This window comes from Dendrobium catenatum, unplaced genomic scaffold (genome assembly GCF_001605985.2).
Source record: "Dendrobium catenatum unplaced genomic scaffold, ASM160598v2 fragScaff_scaffold_500, whole genome shotgun sequence".
Taxonomy (NCBI): domain Eukaryota; kingdom Viridiplantae; phylum Streptophyta; class Magnoliopsida; order Asparagales; family Orchidaceae; genus Dendrobium; species Dendrobium catenatum.
Window position 1 is genome coordinate 55072 of NW_021318962.1, and position 20370 is coordinate 75441.

The 20370-nt window shown below is 35.5% G+C and overlaps 1 protein-coding gene across 3 annotated transcripts in view; it reads left to right on the forward strand.

Annotated features, from left to right (window-relative positions):
• Positions 1-9159: 9159 nt before the first annotated feature.
• LOC110109104 (PGR5-like protein 1B, chloroplastic) overlaps positions 9160-20370 on the forward strand; it is a 33149-nt gene continuing 21938 nt past the window's right edge. For 2 of the 3 annotated variants that reach the window (XR_002304535.2, XM_020840016.2), the window contains exons 1-6: positions 9164-9490; positions 9590-9708; positions 9811-9907; positions 10019-10119; positions 11055-11111; positions 18197-18273. Coding sequence is in view for 2 of the 3 variants with exons in the window: in XM_020840016.2 (XP_020695675.1) it covers positions 9301-9490; positions 9590-9708; positions 9811-9907; positions 10019-10119; positions 11055-11111; positions 18197-18273 (641 nt within the window). In the remaining variant the exon portion in view is untranslated. Of the gene's footprint in view, positions 9491-9589; positions 9709-9810; positions 9908-10018; positions 10120-11054; positions 11112-18196; positions 18274-20370 lie in introns of all 3 variants that reach the window. The other variant, XM_020840018.2, reaches the window with a different exon arrangement.

The window sequence follows — 20370 nt, forward strand, 5'->3', positions numbered from 1 at the left end:
TTCATGAAGCGAGTTGAGAATGATTGTTTGGCTTCCTTAATCAATGTGATTTCTAATTTTTTTCATGAGGATGCCCTCACATAAAGAGAGTGATGAGAAATTAAGATAGTTTTTTTATAAGGATGAAGATATGGGCATAATTTAGGGCATTAATAGTGTGTGTGATTAATGCCTCAAATTTGAGTTAGTACCCCCTAACTTGGTTAGAAGAGACATGATATTTATGTTCCACACTTGAAGCTTCCTCTTCCATGAATTTTGCTTGCTTTCCCTTAAAGCATACTCTTTCTTATGAGATTTAAATCTTGCAAAGATGTTATAATTAAGGATTTTATCGAGTCAAGTGCATGTAAGTTTTTAGGGCATTGATTAATGGGTACACCGACTTAGTGTACCTTGGTTACTTCCCTAAAGATGCCAATTAGTGAGTTAGGGAGACGACCACTAAGAAGAACCACCTCAACACTTTCTATGAGGATGAGTTATATATTTTGTGTGCCACTTCAAATTAGGCCTGTAACAACCCATTTGTTAGGAATTTCTTGAGGCACTCAACTTTTATAAATTCATGATGATATAACCATATTGAATTTAGTGTTGTGCATGATCACTTTGTTCTCACACTTGGATAAGAAGAAGACGAATTCAAGCATGAAAATGTTCCATCATATTTTTATTGTTAAGGTGATCAAGTATGGTAGTATGCAATTCTCCTTGATGTTTATGAGGATGAGAATCATAGTGAATAATTTTTAGGACTTAAAGGTGAAGTTTTTTTTTTTTTTCAATGTCTCTGATTAGATGGGAGGCTCCAAACTCTCCTTTCTCTTTACTAAAGACCAGGAAGTAGTGCCTAAGTTGAGTGAGAAGGAAGCTCAAATTATCAACCACTTAAAGAGGAGGTTTGTAACAACCCAAATTATTAACTATTAAGGTTTTTTTGCTTTGGCCTAATGGCCACACAGTTTTATCCCATTAGTGTAACTTCTCAGGAGTTCACCCTTCCTAAGATTGTGCCCGCACGAGCACATTTAACTTTTAAGTTTTTTAATGAAATTCTAATGATTACACTAAAAGCACCTTAATGTCAAAGAGTTTAGCTTTTTTTTTTTACTTAAGGGATTTCCCAATATATCTTGCTTAAGTAATTAAAGTCCTCATTAGTACGTATCCTTATCTTAGAATCATACACCAAGAAGATATATTTTTTATAGGTGACTCCTATAAGTTCAAGTGGTGGCTCTCACTATATAGCACTTGTCTAATATAAGGTTTAAGAGGTGACCACCATAGCGTAGCACTTTGTCTTGTATGACACTTAATTCCCATCTTTTGGTTGGTATTTTGCTCTGATATCATTTTGTAATAGCCAAAACTCTTACCTATCAAGGTAATATCCACTTTGGCTTAATAGCCTCAGGATTTTGTCTTGTTGGTTTAACTTCTGAGGAGGTCACATATCACAAGATTGCTCTTGTATGAGCACACTTAACTTTGGAGTTTCTTAATAAAATTTTAATCATTACAATAGAAGGACCTCAATGTTTAAGAGTTTAACTTCTTTTTATGTAAAAGATTTCACAAATTCATTATTGGCGACTTATCACATAGATATATATAAGGCGAATTTATGACACCTTTATATAGTAAGTAGCATGCATGCTTCCTTTATCATTGAAAATTTTCTTAGTTTTTCTCTTGCTATGTTACTAACTTGGGTTCTTTCCATTTGTGTGGTGTCGAGCTTTTCTACATGAATGACCTTAGCATCCTTGAGTTTCTCAAAGATAACATGATGATCCAGAATCTAATTTTAAAGAATTAATCATTTATATTTTAATAAATAACAATCAGAGCTATCTAATATCATCTATCAGTAATAAACATCAAAACATATTCTATAATTTAAAATATCAATGTACACATCTATATTCATTCTAAAAAATCATATACAATACTCAGAATTTATATAATCTTCACATAACAATTATGTCCTATGTACAAAAGAAAAATAGAAAGAAATAGAACATAAAGAATCCTACCAGGCCTCGCACCCCTGTTCGTCTGCTCCAACTTAAAATCATTTAATCACATATAATGAGCTTAAAAAGCCTAGTAGGTTATCGAAACCTACAAGTGAAATCAAAACATGATAAATGGGAATATGTATGCAAACAATAAAATCATAGCAGTTGCATCTAATGATCATCAAGTCAGTATATAAATAATAAAATTCACATGCAATAGTAATATAATTTATAAATAATAAAACATTATAGTACAGAAGCTAGTAAAGTAGTAAACTTTGAGTATAAAATATAGTATAAATCAATCATCGTATCCGTAATATAGTACAAAATCGTATAAAATATCAAATCAAAATATCGATAAAGACTGTCGAAATTATGTCAATACAATAAAATTATATCAGAGTGTACCCATAATATTCAAGTATTCTATATCACGTATTCAATATATCACATGCTTAATTTCAATATAATAAATCATTAGTATCAAATATCTTATGTATCTAGTTAAATAGGTAATAATAACAATCTAGTGGCAAGAGGAGTAGAATAATGTAATAATAATAAATACGTGCAGTAATAATAAGAAAAATATTTCAAGAATATGCATTTAAGTAATCACACTAAACAAGTAAGAAGTCATGATTATCACGATATTTTTTAGTGTTAGTATCAGTATTAGTAAACCGTTGGTTTAGTAAATAGAGTCATCACTTTTTACCCGTCGGTATTGTAATAATCTCCTTATAACTCTCAATCAGTGTATCACGTGAATTAGTAGAGAATAATACTAGATTATAATATTTAAAGAAAATCATGTCGGCCCACTATCTTGAACAGATCAATCAGTTTCTAACAAATGGGTCAATCAGTCTTTACTTGTCTTTTACACAACACACACATTATTATCACAATATTATAACAGTAATAACGACCAACTATTACTCAAGTACATTTTCACATTTATTTATAAGATATTGCAACAAATAAAGCATAATTGAGTAAAATTCAAAAAATACCAAAATGTACTAAAGGTATATAACAAAAATTCACATTTTCATAATTTAACTAAATTATCAAATATTGCATAAAATAACATTCTGAAGCTTTTGTTGAACTAAATTACTATTTTTAGACGTCAAAATAAATTTATGAGTAGACAAAATTGCTATATTTTCAAATCACCTAGTGAAGCAACTCAAATAAATAATCAAAATGTTCATCTTGATCTCTATGACATACAAAAAGTTACGCGGTGGAAGTTTTGTCAATACAAAGTTATTCAAGTTTTTCTGTAACGGAAACATAAATGTGATAAAAAAATGACAAAAACATAAAATCTTTAAAATCAGAAATAGGGTAAATGTTTCTTATAGTGAGATGAGCAATTTTCCCAACAGGCTCGACTAACGAAAATCGCTCTGGGGCGTCCAAATCCCAAGTCTTCTTTTCTCTCTCCTAACTTTCTCTCTTAAATTCTCTTAACAAACCTATGTTAGTCGATTGCTTAGGGTATTTAATTGGCTTTTAATTAAACATATAAGTGCTTTAAGGTATTTTAATTAAAATAATAATTTAATATTATATAATTAATTTAATCAATTTCTTTTAATGTAAAATTCAAATAAATCTTTATAGCACTTAAAAAATTAATGTGGCATTGAATTAGTGAAAATGAAGGAACAAATAATCAATAAGTTACATAGAAATTGTACAAAAAGAATTTTAGAAAATAGATATTTAACACCTTAAGCAGTACTCAAAATGAATAAATAAATAACTAATAAAAATTCATAAAGTCAACCCTAACAAATTAGGGTAAGACCAATGATGATGATAATTTAGGATCTATATAAGAGCATGATTTATCATTTAAACTTCTAGCATGCTTTATTTTTCCCATCCATGTTTTCCTTTTAATAAGTAGAAACACTCAAGAACAATATGTGATAAGAGAATATAATGAACACTAAAATAAGGATTGTTGCGGACTAGAAAATACGCGGCGATAGAGATTTAATTCTGCGTCTTAACGTTGTACGTATAACTAGCTCACACAGAGAGAACACAAGAATTTTTAATTTGGAAAACCCTTAAAAAGGGAAAAACCATAAGGCCTAGCCCAGTTGAAAATGATTCCACTAGACTTTGAGTTGGTTACAAAGGACTGAATCACCTCCAAGGGTGATCAGGTTACAATCAGTTACTTAAGTAAGACGTCAGGTCTTTGGGAGGACGTAGGGACTGAATGTCGGGTCCTGAGTAAGACGTCGGGTCTTCGGCAAGACGTAGGGACTGAGTGTCGGGCCTTGAACAGGACGTAGGGACCGAGTGTCGGGCCTTGAACAGGACGTAGGGACCGAGTGTCGGGCCTTGAACAGGATGTCGGGTTTTCGGCAGAAGGTAGGGACTGAGTGTAGGGCCTTGAACAGGACGTCGGTTCTTTGGCAGGACGTCGGGTCTTCAGTAGGACGTAGGGACTGGACGTCAGGCCTTAAGGTGGTGGTCTGGCGAGGTTCTGCGGTGGTCCGGCGAGGTTCCTGCGGTGATCCGGCGGTGGTCCGGCGAGGTTTCTGCGGTGGTCCGGCGGTGGTCCGGCGAGGTTCTGTGGTGGTCCGGCGATGGTCCGGCGAGGTTCTGTGGTGGTCCGGCGGTGGTCCGGCGGCTGTCGAGGAGGAGCTCCTTCCTTCTCTTCTTCCTCTCTTCTCTTCTTCTCTCTCTTCTCTTCTTCTCTCTCTTGCTTAGATGCTCTCTTGTGAAGAATGAGGGCTCTATTTATAGATTTACTGGAGTGGCATGGTCCGTAAATAGGTGTGAGATCAAGGGCGAATAGGGAGTGGTCAAATGGACGGCCGATATTGAATCCTACGATCGTGCACCGTTCGTTGGACATTTGGAGGCCTTAATGATGTCGGAATTTAGTGATCTTGGGCTCGTTGGATTCGTCTCGTCGATCCGTTCGATTCGAGTATAAGCTCGTCAAAATCGAAGACCGTTTGGTAACTCAAATTGCGGTTTGAACCTTCCGACAGCGCTTTGAACTCTTGATTCGGACTTATTTGGGCTCGGATTGGGTCGATCTTGGTGTTGTTGGGTTCGTATTTCCGAGACGCTCAGTTTGACTGTAAGCTCGTTGAAATCGGAGTTCGGATGCTCCCGGATTTAATTTTTGAAGTCTCCAACTAGTTTTTGCCTCGAGATTCGTGCCGGATCAAGCTAATTTTGTGATGACATATCAATGATAGCTTTTAAAATTAGGGATACATGTCTCTTATATAAAATATGTATATAATGATTATACGATGCAATAAGTGAATATCATGAGGATAAACTTTATAAAATTATAATTAGATAATCTTGTTAATCGTGTGTTGGGAGATTAAGAAAGCAAAAGTAGCAATTTAAGTTTGACAAAAATGGTATTATGAAGGATAATTCAACAATGTAGTTAAAATTTTTTTTTTTATAGGATTTTGAAATAATAAGATAATGTAAAATGATTGAAAAAAGAATTTTAATGTTCACATATAAAAATAAAAGCTTTAAGATAGAGGAGCGGAGTATAAACTAATAAAAATTACATAAATTTTAGATAACTAATTTATTTCATATCACTAATGAAATCAATTTTTTTATGTCAATACAATTGAATAGAATTATAGAGTTAAGAAATGGCACTCATATAATTTTTATTGATATTAAGTTGCCATATAATATATGATAGAATTTTAATAAGTGATTCCTTCTAAATAAGTAAGAAAATTAAATAAAAAAATAATTAGAAGATAAAGGTATTAGAATTGGCAGAATAAAGACATATATGATATGTATATTTAGTGAGAGATGTAAGCAATTAGAAGATAAAATGATATTTATGTAAATATATTTACAAAAGAATGGTTGAACTTCAGAAGTTCTTCACAAGTTGTGCAATAAAACGATAGAATAGAGGCATAAAGATAAATTTTATAAAAGAATAATTAAGTTAGAAATGTTGTTTGCATCTAAATGTTCATTATAAAAAAAAATTATTATTATCTAATTAAGTTGAGTGTAGAAAAAATAAAAGGGTATTTACGCACAAATCACTTAAAAAATCTATATTTATATATCTTAAACCTAAATTTTCATATTTTCTTATTTACTTATATACTCCTAAAACTTTTTAACACCTCAGTTATACCAATCTATTTCCACTTTGTCATCTTCTTTCTTAAAATCTTCGTTAATTTTGTGAACGGGGCTATTCTCACCTACCTTCACTCTTCGTTGTCGACTCCACCATCGCCTTATTTGCTTCAAAACTCCTCACCATTCTCAATTAAATTCTAGAGGCAGCTAAAGACCCTTTAGTTAAGGCTGACAAAAACAATTTCGAACTTGATATTTAAATCCTCAAGTCATTCTTGGGGCTGTGAGAGTAGCAAGTGTAATATTCGTCATCTGAATTTTTTTTTATTAATGATAATTAATTTTAAGGTAATTAGTAATTATGAGTCCTAAAATGCTTAATGAGATTGAAAATGACCAAGGTTTGGGGTCTGAGAAATGAAAATCGAAAATATGAAAATTCTGTATGGGCACCGTGGTGATAGTTTAGTCGATGCTTCGGCTTTGAGCTTTCGGATTTTTGGACAAAAAAATTGGTTTTAGGGTGCATCGTAATGCTTAGGAAGTGCCTCTGTGGCGTGTGGTCTTAGGTGAGGATATTTTGGGAGGATCTAGAAGATTCTTTGAAAGCGTAGAGGCACTCGGTTAAACTAGTGGACTTTAAAATATTTCAAATCATTAAGCCATTCCCATTCCACTCAACCATTGCCATAGAAGAAGAAAGGAGGAGGAGAAGTGGAAAGAGGAGAGAGAGAGAGAGAGAGAGAGAGAGAGAGAGAGAGAGAGAGAGAGATCAAAACTTGGGATTTATCCATCAAGCCAACCAGTTTAGGATATTATAGAGCTCGAGGTACTCCTATCCCTTTTTTTGCATATTTTTGTAAAACTATGGTACTCCTATCCCCTTATCTCTTATTTAAGTTCCAGTAAGATTATAAGAATACATGAATTAAAAATATATATTTTCTCATATTTTCCCTTAGAAATAAGATGGAGGGGTGTTTATTTTCCTCCCACCAATTTTGAACACCTCCCAATGGACACAAAGGAATTCCAAAAAAGATTTGGCAAATCTAAATTGAAAAATGGTCAATTTAATGATGATATATATATAAGAGTATAAATCGTATACATGAACATTTCAAATTCACTTGAATGTTATATTAATCATCCATAAGATTGTCTGTGCAATATATAATGATTAATAATATACACAGTTTCCCATACTTATGTCACATCATATGACAAATATGATCTCTATTTACAACACCTCATAGATCTCCTCCTTGATTCCGATCAAACTTTTCCTCTTCATCATCGCCGCTAATGAGAACCATAAGCATCCTTGCAATTTTGTCACCAGCTTTAAATTAAACCAGATCGACTCTTTGTTATAATTGTGCTTCCTCGTCCTATTCGTCATCTAAGCTACGAAAAAGGATGAATATTCCCGTTTGACCAAAATTTGTTTACGTTAATCATTGACAAGAACCCGCTCATACAAATCTCTGTCTCATATCTACCATACGAATTCTGGCAAGGTTGAGACCGAGCAAATCAATTCGTGCAGCTTTCCAATTTTGGAGGATGGTAATTTTTTGCTTGCATCTATTCATTCACCTCATCATCTCCTCTGGCATCTAAAGTGGCCTTCTTGCTTCATTGTTGTTCTTCCATTTCCTCTCTTATCATTTGCCTCTAACGTGTTTTGATTTTCTTATAAATATCCATTTCTACTTTTTTTAGGGAGTATTGACATCTTATAAGCTCGATTACTCTAGCGTTTAAAGCTATTAAAGCTGATATTATTTAACTCTAACAACTTAAATGATTGTACTCATTTTTTTTAATTGTAGACAAATAACCTATTCTACTTATTTTACTTTGACTTATTGATGGAGCCACATAATGTTTGTAATAGTTCACATATTGCTTATATTTACTCTTATTCATGCAATCTATATAATATTTTATTACGTGCATAGTTTAAAGGCTCTATTTTATAGGCATAATAGAAAGAAAACTTAATCCAAAGGCATCATACAGAAAATTAGAAAACAGAAAAATAATGGGCCATATTAATTGATTCAAACACAATAACTTTAGTATGAAAATAACTTATTTGATCTTGATTTATTAATATAGTAAGATAGGAAAAAATATTAAATGAGCATTAAAATAACCTGTATAAATCTTAAGCTCATATAAAAAAATTAATGATACGCTTAATCATTAATTTTTGCCTCAGGCAAAAAGATTTTTTTTTTTAATTATGCCCTATCTATATTATTTTCTTGAACCACTGAATCCATATATTTATTAGAGGTGTCAATTTCGGGTCACGGGTCGAACTCGGAACTGACCCGGGTTCAATATCGGGTAGACTCTAACCCGAACCGGGTAGGCAAACGGATCGGAAACTTGGACCCGGACCGGACCCGACACGGGATGTTGCGCGCGCAGGCGGGACGCGGGCTCGCCAACTCGGGCGCGCAAGCAATCGTGCAGGCAGGCGGGACGCGGGCTAGGGCAGCGCGGGCGCGAGCGGGTAGGGTGGTTGCATGCTGACAACGCGGGCGCGACTCGCGAGCGGTGGGAATTTTGATATTTAGGTGATAATTTGTTAAATAGAGAAAGAAGACTTCTTGTTTTATAAATAGCTAAGATTTTAATATTATATATGTAATGACCCAAAAAATAAATGGGGGATTTACAAACATATCACATAACTCTTGTATAATTATATATTAAGCAAGTAAATTTTTGTTTAGTATATTACCCGTAATCCTTAAATCATATAAAAGTATTATTAATATTAATTTTTTATAATAAATTATCTATATGTTCATGTTTTTTAATATTAAAATATTATATAAATAAATATAATATTTAAACATTGGAAATAGTAATACATAAAAATTATGTGGATTTTGATGGTCTGGAAAGGATTGGGCGTGAGCACTAATGGTGAAATACGCGGCACTGCGAAATAGTTCAGTCAACTTATGGTGCGCAAGCAAAGCAACCAAGGGTGAAGTCACTTGCAAGAGATTGCCATTTCTCCACTCCCTGCCACACATCGAGCTTCAGCTTATCTCTTTCTTCCAAAAACCGCAGCCCATGTCCCCAAACTCCCAAAGTGCCGCCGCCTATCGCCTCGGAAATGGCCTCCGAAGTCTGGCTGCTGCCTTCACTCTCCCCTCGATTCGTCGCTCGCCCTCTTCTTCCCACTCTCCCCTCACAAAACCTCCACTCCTCTCTCCGGCAGTCTTCTACTTGCCTTCGCTTTCGCTCTCAGCACGGGCAAAGCCGCAAGCTTTTCCTTCTGCGCCCTAGAGCCGCTGAACAGCAAGGTTGCGGATTTGGAACCTATGATTATCTTAATCATGGCTTATTGGAGTTCTGCTTGTGAATGATTTCTGAAGGAAAGAAAAACATGTGTCTGAATGCAGGTAAGGTCCAGGAAGATGAAGTGGTTGATAGCAAAATTCTGCCGTATTGCAGCATAAGCAAGAAAGCGGAGAAGAAGTCAATAGGGGAGATGGAGCAAGAGTTTCTGCAAGCACTACAGGTTTTTTAATTAAATTCTCTACTGTTCCAGTTTCAGATTTAAGCGCTCAGATGAAATTTTGTTCCTCATACGAATCCTCTCTTCTTTCTTTCTTATGTTCAGTCGTTCTATTATGATAATGAAGCCATTATGTCAAATGAGGAATTTGATAATCTCAAGGAAGAACTGATGTGGGAGGGAAGCAGCGTAGTCATGTTGTGTATGCCTTTTATTCCCTCTGGGTGTCAATTTTTTCAGTGCTCCTGCAGTTCTAGAAGAATATTTGAGTTTTAATATTGGTATGGATTTTTTTGGATGTCTTATTGAGCAGCCTCGGATGAACAAAGGTTTCTGGAAGCATCGATGGCTTATGTGTCTGGAAATCCAATACTGTCAGATAAAGAATTTGATGCGTTGAAGCTCAGGCTTAAGGTCTGTATGCTATGAACTTCTTATACTTTCTGGATCCGAAAGTTTAGAGAGTCGTGCATTGAAAAGAATTTCACTTCCTAATCAATTTTAAAAATTTGCACCTCACCACGTTAAGTTCTTCAAACTTAGCCTCTCTTTGTTGCAGTGGGGTGGTCTTCACCCTGCTGTGCAATCGCTCTACAACCTAGCCATGCTTTCTCACTGTTCACGTATCATTTAGGAGATCAACTTCATAAGCTGGCCTGCAAAAACTACTTTTAAGCAAATTGGACAACTAAGCTTGTTGCCAGTGCGTCTTCTATTAGTTACAGTCCTCTTTACTTTCAGCCAGTCAAATGAAACAGCTCACAAAACGTAGACACTATTTTTTATGAGAAATTATTATGTGCGGTTAGTGCACGCTGTTCAGAGCCCAATGAAAATGCGCCACGTCACTCCCTGTTTGGTACCGCGGCTCAGTTACTGCTCGGTACCACGGCTTAGTGCTGCTCGGTACTGGATGACGTGGCTGCACTTGATTCGCCTTTGGACGGTAAGTTGTGTCTGGTGTCGGCATAGAATAATCTCTTCTTTTTTATGGTTCATATGCCTTCTAGTAGTTATCGAGCAATGATGGGACAATTCCTAACCCAGAGAACTTGTGGCTTAATTCTTTACCTAGAAAAGGATCATTTTATTATTACATTTTTGAATCCTTGAACTGGCTCAAAATATACATCAAATTTTTTTTTTCATTGGGGACCACCAGCTATTCAGGTTCCTTCTACATTTTTATATTTATCCTTACACTTCACTTTGAAGTTCCCTTTCCGTGTCTCATTTTTTTTCATGTTGTAGGGAAGCTAGCCAATAATGATTCTAAAGTCTTGAATTTCTTTATTGGTGAATATAAGCTTGTATGTTCTAAATTCGCCTTTTTTCTGACCACACATTAGCAACAAGGCAGCCGCATTGTACAAGAAGGACCACGTTGTAGTCTCCGAAGCAGAAAGGTACAAACAAGAAACCATTTCCTCTCTACATGTTTTTTGACAAAATTTTTTGTAATATTATTACTTACTTAAATTAGCTGCCATCTTTGCATTTTAACTTCCTTTGATGGAAGATCTGATTGCGTCATTTGCTTCTAAAGTGTTTTTATGTCTTTTGACTTGTGTATCGTAAATATTCCATACATATATGAACTTTTTGTGCGAAGTTAACGGCATGGCTCTGTTTACTTGGTGAAAAGAGGCTTATTACATTTTGCTTCCCCTAATAAGTAGGGTTGAGGGATTTCCATATAAATTTGTGTTGAAGCACTGTAGTGGGTTTGTTTCCATATTTTCTTCTTTGATAGACAAATAGAAACTAATTTTTGGAGACCAATTTTCCCTCTAAAGATACGTACGAAGTCAAAAGAGGTCGTTTGGATATTTAGAGGTTTAAACTAGTTTGTTATTGTGGTTAGATTCACGCAAAATTGCACCTTTTTTGTTGTGAATTTCTACATCCTTAGGTTTCTATAAATAGGATAACTAAGGGGCATATTGCATCAAATATTTTCCCCCTCTTGCCATGGAAAGAAAGAGATGGTTTGGTATTTTTGAAGAAAAAGATAGAGAGAAGGAAATAAAGAAGATAAATAGTGAGAGAGGAAGATAAGAGAGAAAAGAAAGAGAAAGATTGCTTGGCTCTTTTATTTCCAACTTTAGTGAGCTGTTTCAATGTGATTGAAGCACGGTGATGTCATTACATGTGCGCCATAGACAAGTGTGGTAATACCATATCAAGTTTAGTGGTGATAGAAAATCCTTTAGTGTGAACGAGGAATTCTAGTCTAGCTTTTTAGGTATTTTTTGATTTAAATATCTTTACTTCTGGGTGCTGTATTATTCTTCAAAAATATAAACTATTATGATAAAATTTGATGTGCTTGTCGCTTTAATAATGAAAATATTTCTTTGTGTAGCCATGAGCACATGCTAGATGGTCGTGCCAAATCATATAAATTTTATGCCTTTTGTTTTGATTTTGATCTAGTTTTCTTTTCATTCTTGCTTTTACTTTTGTACGATTATTTTCCTAGCAATTGGTATTTTGGGTTGCCATAACTCCATAAGGTTCTAAGGGATAAGTGGGTGCGATGGTCGTTGAGGAAGAAAATGTAGAAACTGATGGGTTCGAGAGAAAAAAATTGGATGTTCAAAGATATAGATTGTGGTCTACATGTACTAGAAGAAACTTCATTTGTCCTTTTTAGAGACCGCCGGCATCTATGCATCAAAAATATTAGGACCTCTTCGGCAGAAATATGTTGGTAGTTGCGGACAATTGGAGTGATGAAAGCGGTTAAGACATATGCAAGAAGCTATTAATAGTAAGCAAGGTATTTAACTATTTATAATGAGAAGATTATTTATTATGAGGATGTGGAAGGTGCTTCTGTGATAAAGCATCTTAACAATTGCAATTTGATGACAAATCATTTGAGTTCTATTGGTATTAACTTTGATGATAAATTTTATTTCTTGAGTTTATTGTCATCACTTTTGAGTAGTTGGTGTAGAAGTATGATCAAGATCGATAGTTTTTATAGCTCCACATAGCTGTAGCTGAAATTCATTGAGATTCATGACTTAGGTTTTAGCAAGGACACTCTAAGATGAGAATTGGGTGAAGATTCCGATGGACCGGCTGATTTAATTGTGAAGAAATTAGATAGTTTCCTAATCAAGAGGGGGACATTTAGGAAGGTTCTTAATCAAAAGGGATTTATTTAGGAAAGTTTTAATTACAATTGGGAGGAAATTATTTATGGTAAGATATCTAATTTGAATTCAAATATCTAAAAGAGAATTATTTAGGAAAATAGAGGATCAACAGAGAATTGTTTAGGAAAGTTTTAATTATAATTGGGAGGGAGTTATTTAGGGCAAGATATTTGATTTGAATTCAAATATGAAAGGGAATTATTTAGGAAAAGAGGGCATATTTAGGAGAGAATTAGGAGAGTTTATTTAACGTTATTAGTACGGTGATTTCAGGATTATGCTTTGAGTTTGCTGAAATAAGGAATTATTAGGTTTTGAGGGCTCTGGCCGCTAGGTAGGGATTTGAGAGAGTCGGATCTTTTTTTCCAATTTAAGATCCAACTATATCTTGCTATTTTCTTTCATATATCTCACCAATAAAAAAGAGTTTTGGTGTGTTCTTCCTAATCTCTTATTATTGTTCGCTGATTTCGAGGAAATTGTATCCACTTTCTATCATATCGGTATCAGAAAGGTGTCCCGTGCTAAAATTTAAGTCCTCGTTGCTGATTTCTGCTGTGTTTTTCTTCCTGTATTGCTGGTTTTCGCCATTTGAAGACTTGATTTGCTAATTTTTTGCGGTTTGGAACCTAGATACGTAAATGATAGCAAATAAGATGGATGCTTTGGAAGGAGAGATGGAACAACTTAGGGTCGACATAGAGGAAAAATATTCGGGAGTGGTAGGAAGTCTCTCATCTATTAAGAACCGCTTTGAGAAAATTGGAGGATATGATGAAGAAGATGATCGAGGCGCGGTCAAAGGTTTCACCGACGATTCCTCGAGCTGAACCAAAGGGAAAAGGAAATTTTGGATGAGATGATGAGAAAGATCATGGAGATGCGATCACCAATGATTCCAATTGCTAATCCTAATCAAGACTTGGACTAGATTTCCTTGGCCGAATCTAAAGGGAAAAAGATCGGACAGGAAGAGTTTGACGAAGAGAGCTCGTTTCATCAAGAGCCACCTCTTAGGACAATCAAAGATTAGAAGGTGAAATTTTGGGGGGAATAAGAGGAGATGCCAACTTTGGTGCCACTTTTAAGGAGGAGAAAGGGTGAAGGAGTGAGATTTTTGATGGAGCTGCAGAGTTTGAAAGGAGAAGAAGATGGAGATAAAATAGAAGCACCAGACATGATTCAACCACTCCTACAGCAGCATCGAAAGGTATTTCAGCTATTTCAGGGGTTGTCTCCTTCGTGTGAACACGAGTATGTTATCATTTTGAAGGAAGAGTCTCACAAATCAGTGTTTGTCTGTACCATTTTCCCAAACACCAGAAGGATGAGATATAGAGATTGGTAAGGGAGATGCTGGAGGCAGTGACCATTTGACCCAGCGACAATCCGTTTTGCAGTCCAGTGCTATCAGTCAAGTGCTTCAACATCAGTTTTTTCTTATCCACCTTGAGAACAAGATGACACTTTGGGAGGGGAGTATTGATGGACGGACCGATTTGATTGAGAAGGAATTAGAAAGTTTTCTAATCAATAGGGAGCTTTTAGGAAGGTTCTTAATCAAAGGGGAATTATTTAAGAAACTTTTAATTACAATTGGAATGGAATTATTTATGGCAAGACATTTAGTTTGAATTCAAAAATCTAAGAGGGAATTACTTAGGGAAACAGAGGATCAAGGGGAAATTATTTAGGAAAGTTTTAATTATAATTGGGAGAGAATTATTCAGGGCAGGCGATCTAATTTAAATTCTAATATGAGAAGAAATTATTTAGGGAAAGATGGATGTTTTTGGAGGGAATTAAGAGAGCTTATTTAAGGCTAACAATAGGGTAATTTCAACTTTGTTTTTTGAGTTTGCTGAAATTTGAATTTTTTAGGTTGTGAGGGCTCTAGTTGTCTGCTAGGATTTGAGAGAGTTGGATCTTCCTCTCCAATTGAAGATCAAACTGTATCTTGCTGTTTTATTTCATATACCTTGCAATAAAAGTGTTTTGGTGTGTTATTCTACATAATTTTTTATTGTCGTTCGCTGATTTCGAGGAAATTGTAACTACTTCCTAGCAGATTCTTCTTCTTTTGTCTTGTAATTTGAAATTAGAGGAAGAATTGTGAAGAAAGGGTATAATATAGGGAAATCCAAATATTAAAGAAGCATAACAATTGAAGAAGTTATTCCAAAAGTTGCAATGTTGTATCGGGGGATGTATCATTTATGCCTATTTTTGAGTATGACTAATAATTTTGTGGGAGGTTTTTTTTGGTTCTTCACATGGTATTTGTATGGAGTATTTGATGTACATCTTCCTCTTTATAATTGTTATGGGCATGGTTTAAAATTGCGCAAAAAGAGGCACGCCACAACGCAATTTTAAACTTTTAAGCATCAAAGCCTACGTAATGAGAGCTGGCATTGAGGCATACACCTCAAGTTCATTGAGGTGCACCTCGTCTCATGTTTTAGAGGCGTCCGCCTCTTAAAATTAAAAAAAATCATAACATAATATATATCTATTCGGTTCGGCCCCCCACCCCGTGAGTCTTCGGTCATTTCTGAACCGAAACTAGGTTTCTTCTTAGAGCGACATTTTCCCCTCTTCCTGAGTTCCTTCCATTCGACCAACGTCGGCTTCCTTCCATCGTGAGTTTCTCTCGTCACCCGTTGCTTGGAGTTCTCTTCTACCCCGAGGTGGGCTGGAGTCTCCTTCGACCGACCGCTGAAAGCTCTTCTTCTTCATGGTTCCATCTATCACCTTATTGTGAAATACAAGATCAGTCCGTTCTGCCATAAGGACCTCCATAATCTGCTGAGTAAGATTCCACAATAGGTATGTCTGCTCAGTGTCGCTTGATATCGCTCGGTATCGCTAAGTATATGCTCGGTACCACTCGGTACAACAATGCTTGGTACCACTAGGTATATGCTCGATACTGCTTGGTATATTTCCATACAAACGACTTACTAACTCCTCCAGGGGGCAGCGCCCCCTTGGACCCCCGGCTGCTCGGCATATTGTTGTATTCATCATCTTTAGTAATAGTTGTTAGTGTTAGTCTGTTTCTTCATGAGTGCATGCTTTGTATAAGTTTTCTTAATGTAGAATAAGTGAAGCATTATGTTTAGAGGTTTGATATATTACACTAATATATTCTTCTCATAAAGGATGGTCAGAAGTAAGGATAAAGCTGCATCAGGTCATAGAAAAGATCCAGCATGGAAATATAACACTCAGGTGGATGTAAGAGGAAGTGATAAAATATATATTTATCTAAAATGCAAGTACCTGTGACAAAATTGTGATAGGCTTATTATTGGGATATTTTGATTTCACTTCATATCTTGTGCCTTTTTATGTTTTATATTTTTTTTATGCAATCTTTTGATTTTGAGGCTTACGCCTCGCGAACGAAAAACGCCTCAATACCCGATTACACAATTTTAAACATTGGTTATGGGTGATCTTTGCCACCTTTACAAGAAGGTGGGATTATGCTTCTTCACCCTTTTCTGATAATTATACTTAATTTATGTAAATAACATCTTGTGATTGGGAGAGACTATCTTCTCTCTCTTATCCTTGTGCAAATCTTTGTACATGTTCGACAAGGCCATTAAGGTTTCATTTGGGATGAATTTCTTTCTTTTTGATGCAGCTTTTTAGCATACAAAATTTTTGAAAGTAGTTAAAAAGCAGTGGTCAAAAGTTGTCCCAAACGAAGCCTAAATTTCTAAAAAGCATGAAAAGTGCTTAATTGTCTTCTTTGCATCCATTATAAACCCTCTCCTTTTTGTTACCTTCTTGGGATTGTGGCTAAGATCATTTCGTTTAATTTACCTTTTTCTTTCTTCTTAAGCCATTATGCGTAACCTATGCCAGTCGCTCTTGGATTAGTTCTACCTTCTATTCTTGGGTTAGAATTGCAATGTTTTTTCTAGGTGGGGCCACTACAACTCCTCAAGGCCATCATATGGTGAATCTTTTTCTTTTTTAAGAGAGTCAAGATTGTTGTTGCTAAGCTCTTCTTGACTAGTTCTTTAGGGGGAGGTCTTTAGTTGATTTTCTAAAGCTGATTTCTTTCTCTTGAGTGAGAAATGGGCTAACATCATCCCACTTTTTCATCTGGAGGCTTGCCTACAAGGTTATAATAGGGATGGGCTTTTTGGGACTCCTTGATGCGCATGTAATTTTGGGCATTTGTGGTCTCATTATATACTTTGCCTTGCCTACTTAGAAGTCTAAAAAAAAAATAAAATAAAATAAAAAAAACGAGGCCCTCCTAAAAGACAAATTGGACTACATTTTATGAAGTGTTTCATCCTTTTTTACCTCTAGTTTAACCTTTGGGTTGACGGTAAGATCCTTCACCAATTTTTTTAGTGGATGATTGTTTGGTTTAAGAAACTTTCTTTGCATCAAGAAGCTAACGATCACAGAAATTCTTGCAGCAAGAGGGATTCAATGTGATCTTCTGTACTCTCTTTGTAGGACTTCCCTTATGGCCTTGATAAATATCTGTATTTGTTGACCTTGTACTAGTTCTACCTTCTTCTTTTGGCGCATGCATTGTAGAATTACCCGACATTGCATCCTTTGTTCATTAGATCACATCTATCCACTTCACTTAATCATTTCATACAAATTTTATCAGGCTCTGCTTTTCCTACCACACGAATGCTAGGTTGTTTGACAGATGATCTTAGTCTTGGTCCTCAGTTGTTAGTGAGATTCAATTGCACTTTAAGTTTGGTAGAACATAAATTGTTAGTCTTGGGGGTCCATCAGCAAAGCGCTCATCCAACAGTGGTGGGATCTAGCCCTTTGGTTGCTTCATTTGAGTTTGTTTTGGCTCTGTGCTCTAGATGACTTTATGGGTCTAATTTGATTGAGCTTTGGTTACTTTAGTGCTAGTCCAGGGTTGGAGGCAGTTTCACCAGGCTGTAAAATGCTTTTGGTTCATTTTGGTTTGTTTTTTCATTGTCTTTATTAAGCTTCCTGTATGCAGATCTTTTCTACTTTTAATATGATTGGCCTAGCTCAAATTCTTAAAAAAAGAAAGAAAGAAAGAAAGAAAAAGACTTTATTTCTATCTTCTCATATTGAATAACTGCCATTCATTGAATATGAACTATACTTATTGGAACTTACCCCCTACAAAAAAATGGAGCAATTTATTTTCTCATTAATAATCTTATAATTAATGCTTTCTTGATTATTATCATCAATCGATCTTAGTATGACAGGTTTTAGACATACTTAATCATACGAGATATTGCAATTATGGCCCTACATTTTGTCTATAATATTTTATCTTTCTATTGTAGGTCTACAGTGACTTAACTGTTGATTACTTTAAGATGTTCCTGCTGAATGTGCCTGCAGCTGTTATTGCTCTAACCTTGTGAGTTACTCAATTTTTTTTAATATTATGAAAACTGGAGCTTAAATGTCAATCATCTAAATGGTATTTTTATGTTATTATGGAAATCTTTTTTACTCGTTGCTCTATTCTTAAGACTTGATGCGGCTAAGCTTGATGGTAATGAAATGTACTCAGAAAAGTTAAATTTCAGCCAATTAGAGCTGAGTCCCTTCACTGAAGCACTTTAACTTTTAGGGAAAAGGCCATGAAAAGATTTAATAAATGTGGAGAGAAAAAAGTTTCTAACATTCTTCTTTTGCTTGTAGAATCACAAGCCCAGCGATATAAGTGATGAAATATCTTCATATAAGATGCTAATTTCTACCGCTTTTGTTCACTGCAAAGTGATATAAGCGATTTAAAATTAAATAATTTTAATTAAAGTATTTCTTTTAAAGATTTATTACTATTCTTTTATTTCTGAAAATTGGACTTATCTCATCCTATCATTTATTTTTTTCTTATTATTTAAAGATTGTTAACTTCTAAGAGGAGCGACGGGGGCTAAAAAGAAGAGAGGGCTTCGGTACTGTTTGGGTGTGAGAGCAAGGGTTTGCAAGAAAGGGCTAGAACTTGGCGGTTTGCATGTTGCGTATATGATTTCCAGAAATAGAATTTTGATGATAGCAAACACTTCTGTTTCTCTACGACTGCCTTGCCTACTGACTTTTCAGGTCCACAGGATCAAGACTGCAATTTGAACCAGCTTAAGATTGAGTAGACTAGGACTGAGTCAGTTTGTAAACTTTTTCCTTTCTTGAGTCTATTGTAAACGATGTAGTTCCTGATGCTAAGTAACCTTGCACACACACACTTGGGGGAATTTTTTTGTCTGATTTAGAGTTCTCTATTTTGAGGACATCGTCCAAGACGATCCAAATATCGTCTTGGATGATCGGTTAAAAACAGAAACTCTAATTAGGACATCCTTGTTAAGGCAGCCGTCATTAAGCTCATTGTCATGGACAATATTTGTATTGGCCAGAATAATATACTCAAATCAGAAAGAATCAGCCGCCAAATCTATTTATGTATTATTTATTTTTGGATATCGTCCAGGACATCGTCCTGGACGATGCAACACAATTATTCCTAAATTAATCTGATAATTAATGAAAGCAATGAAGGCTTGGTTGATACGATCACATCGTCCTGGACGATCCCAAGATCGTTTGGGACGATCAGTTCAAAAAATCTTAGTTATTCCTGGACGATCACATATCGGACAGCTTCTATTCAGGGTGATGTTCTGAACGATTTTCACGGATTTGAACTAATCGTCCGGGACGATCGTGAGATTGGCCTGAACGATCAAGCTATTTTTCAATTGTCCTGACATCTTTTCAGTGCAATTATCTTGACGATATTCAACGATTTGAACTGATCGTACAGGCTGATATTATATCGTCCAGGACGATATGAACAAATCTCTTCTTATCATCCTACATCATCCAGGTTGATTGAGCTAAAATTGCACTGATCGTACAGGACGATCTCCATATTGTCCTGGACGATAATGTCGGTTTGTTGCAATTAAGAGCTATTCTGAAGCTTTTATATATAAGCTTTCTTAGATCACCCATGGGGTTTCACTAAGTTTGCTCCAAGCAAGGTTCCAAGTTGTCTTCTCTGATCGACATCTCTTGTCATTTGGGGTTCAAGGGAGGTCTACTTCAGCAATCGATCAAGGTTTTCTGCCTGCTTCAGGAGGAAGCAAAAGAAGTCGGGTTCTCTGCCTCATCGGTGTCGGTGGAAATGAGGTTTTGTAAATGCTTCTCCACCTTGCTGTGGGAGAAAAAGGAGAGACACTGAGTTTAGTGCAATACCCGGAGGGCGCCTCCGGGGTGTGGATGTAGGTCAAGTTGACCAAACCACTATAAATCTATATGTTCTTTACTACTTGATACATCATCAAAAAATTATCTTGATCGGGCACGAATCTCGATGCAAAATTGAGTTGGAAACTTCTAAAATTAATTCAGAGACCATCTCAATTCCGATTTCAGCAAACTTAGTCAAACTGAGCGTCTCGGAAATACGAACCCAACGACACCAAGTTCGACCCAATCCGAGCCC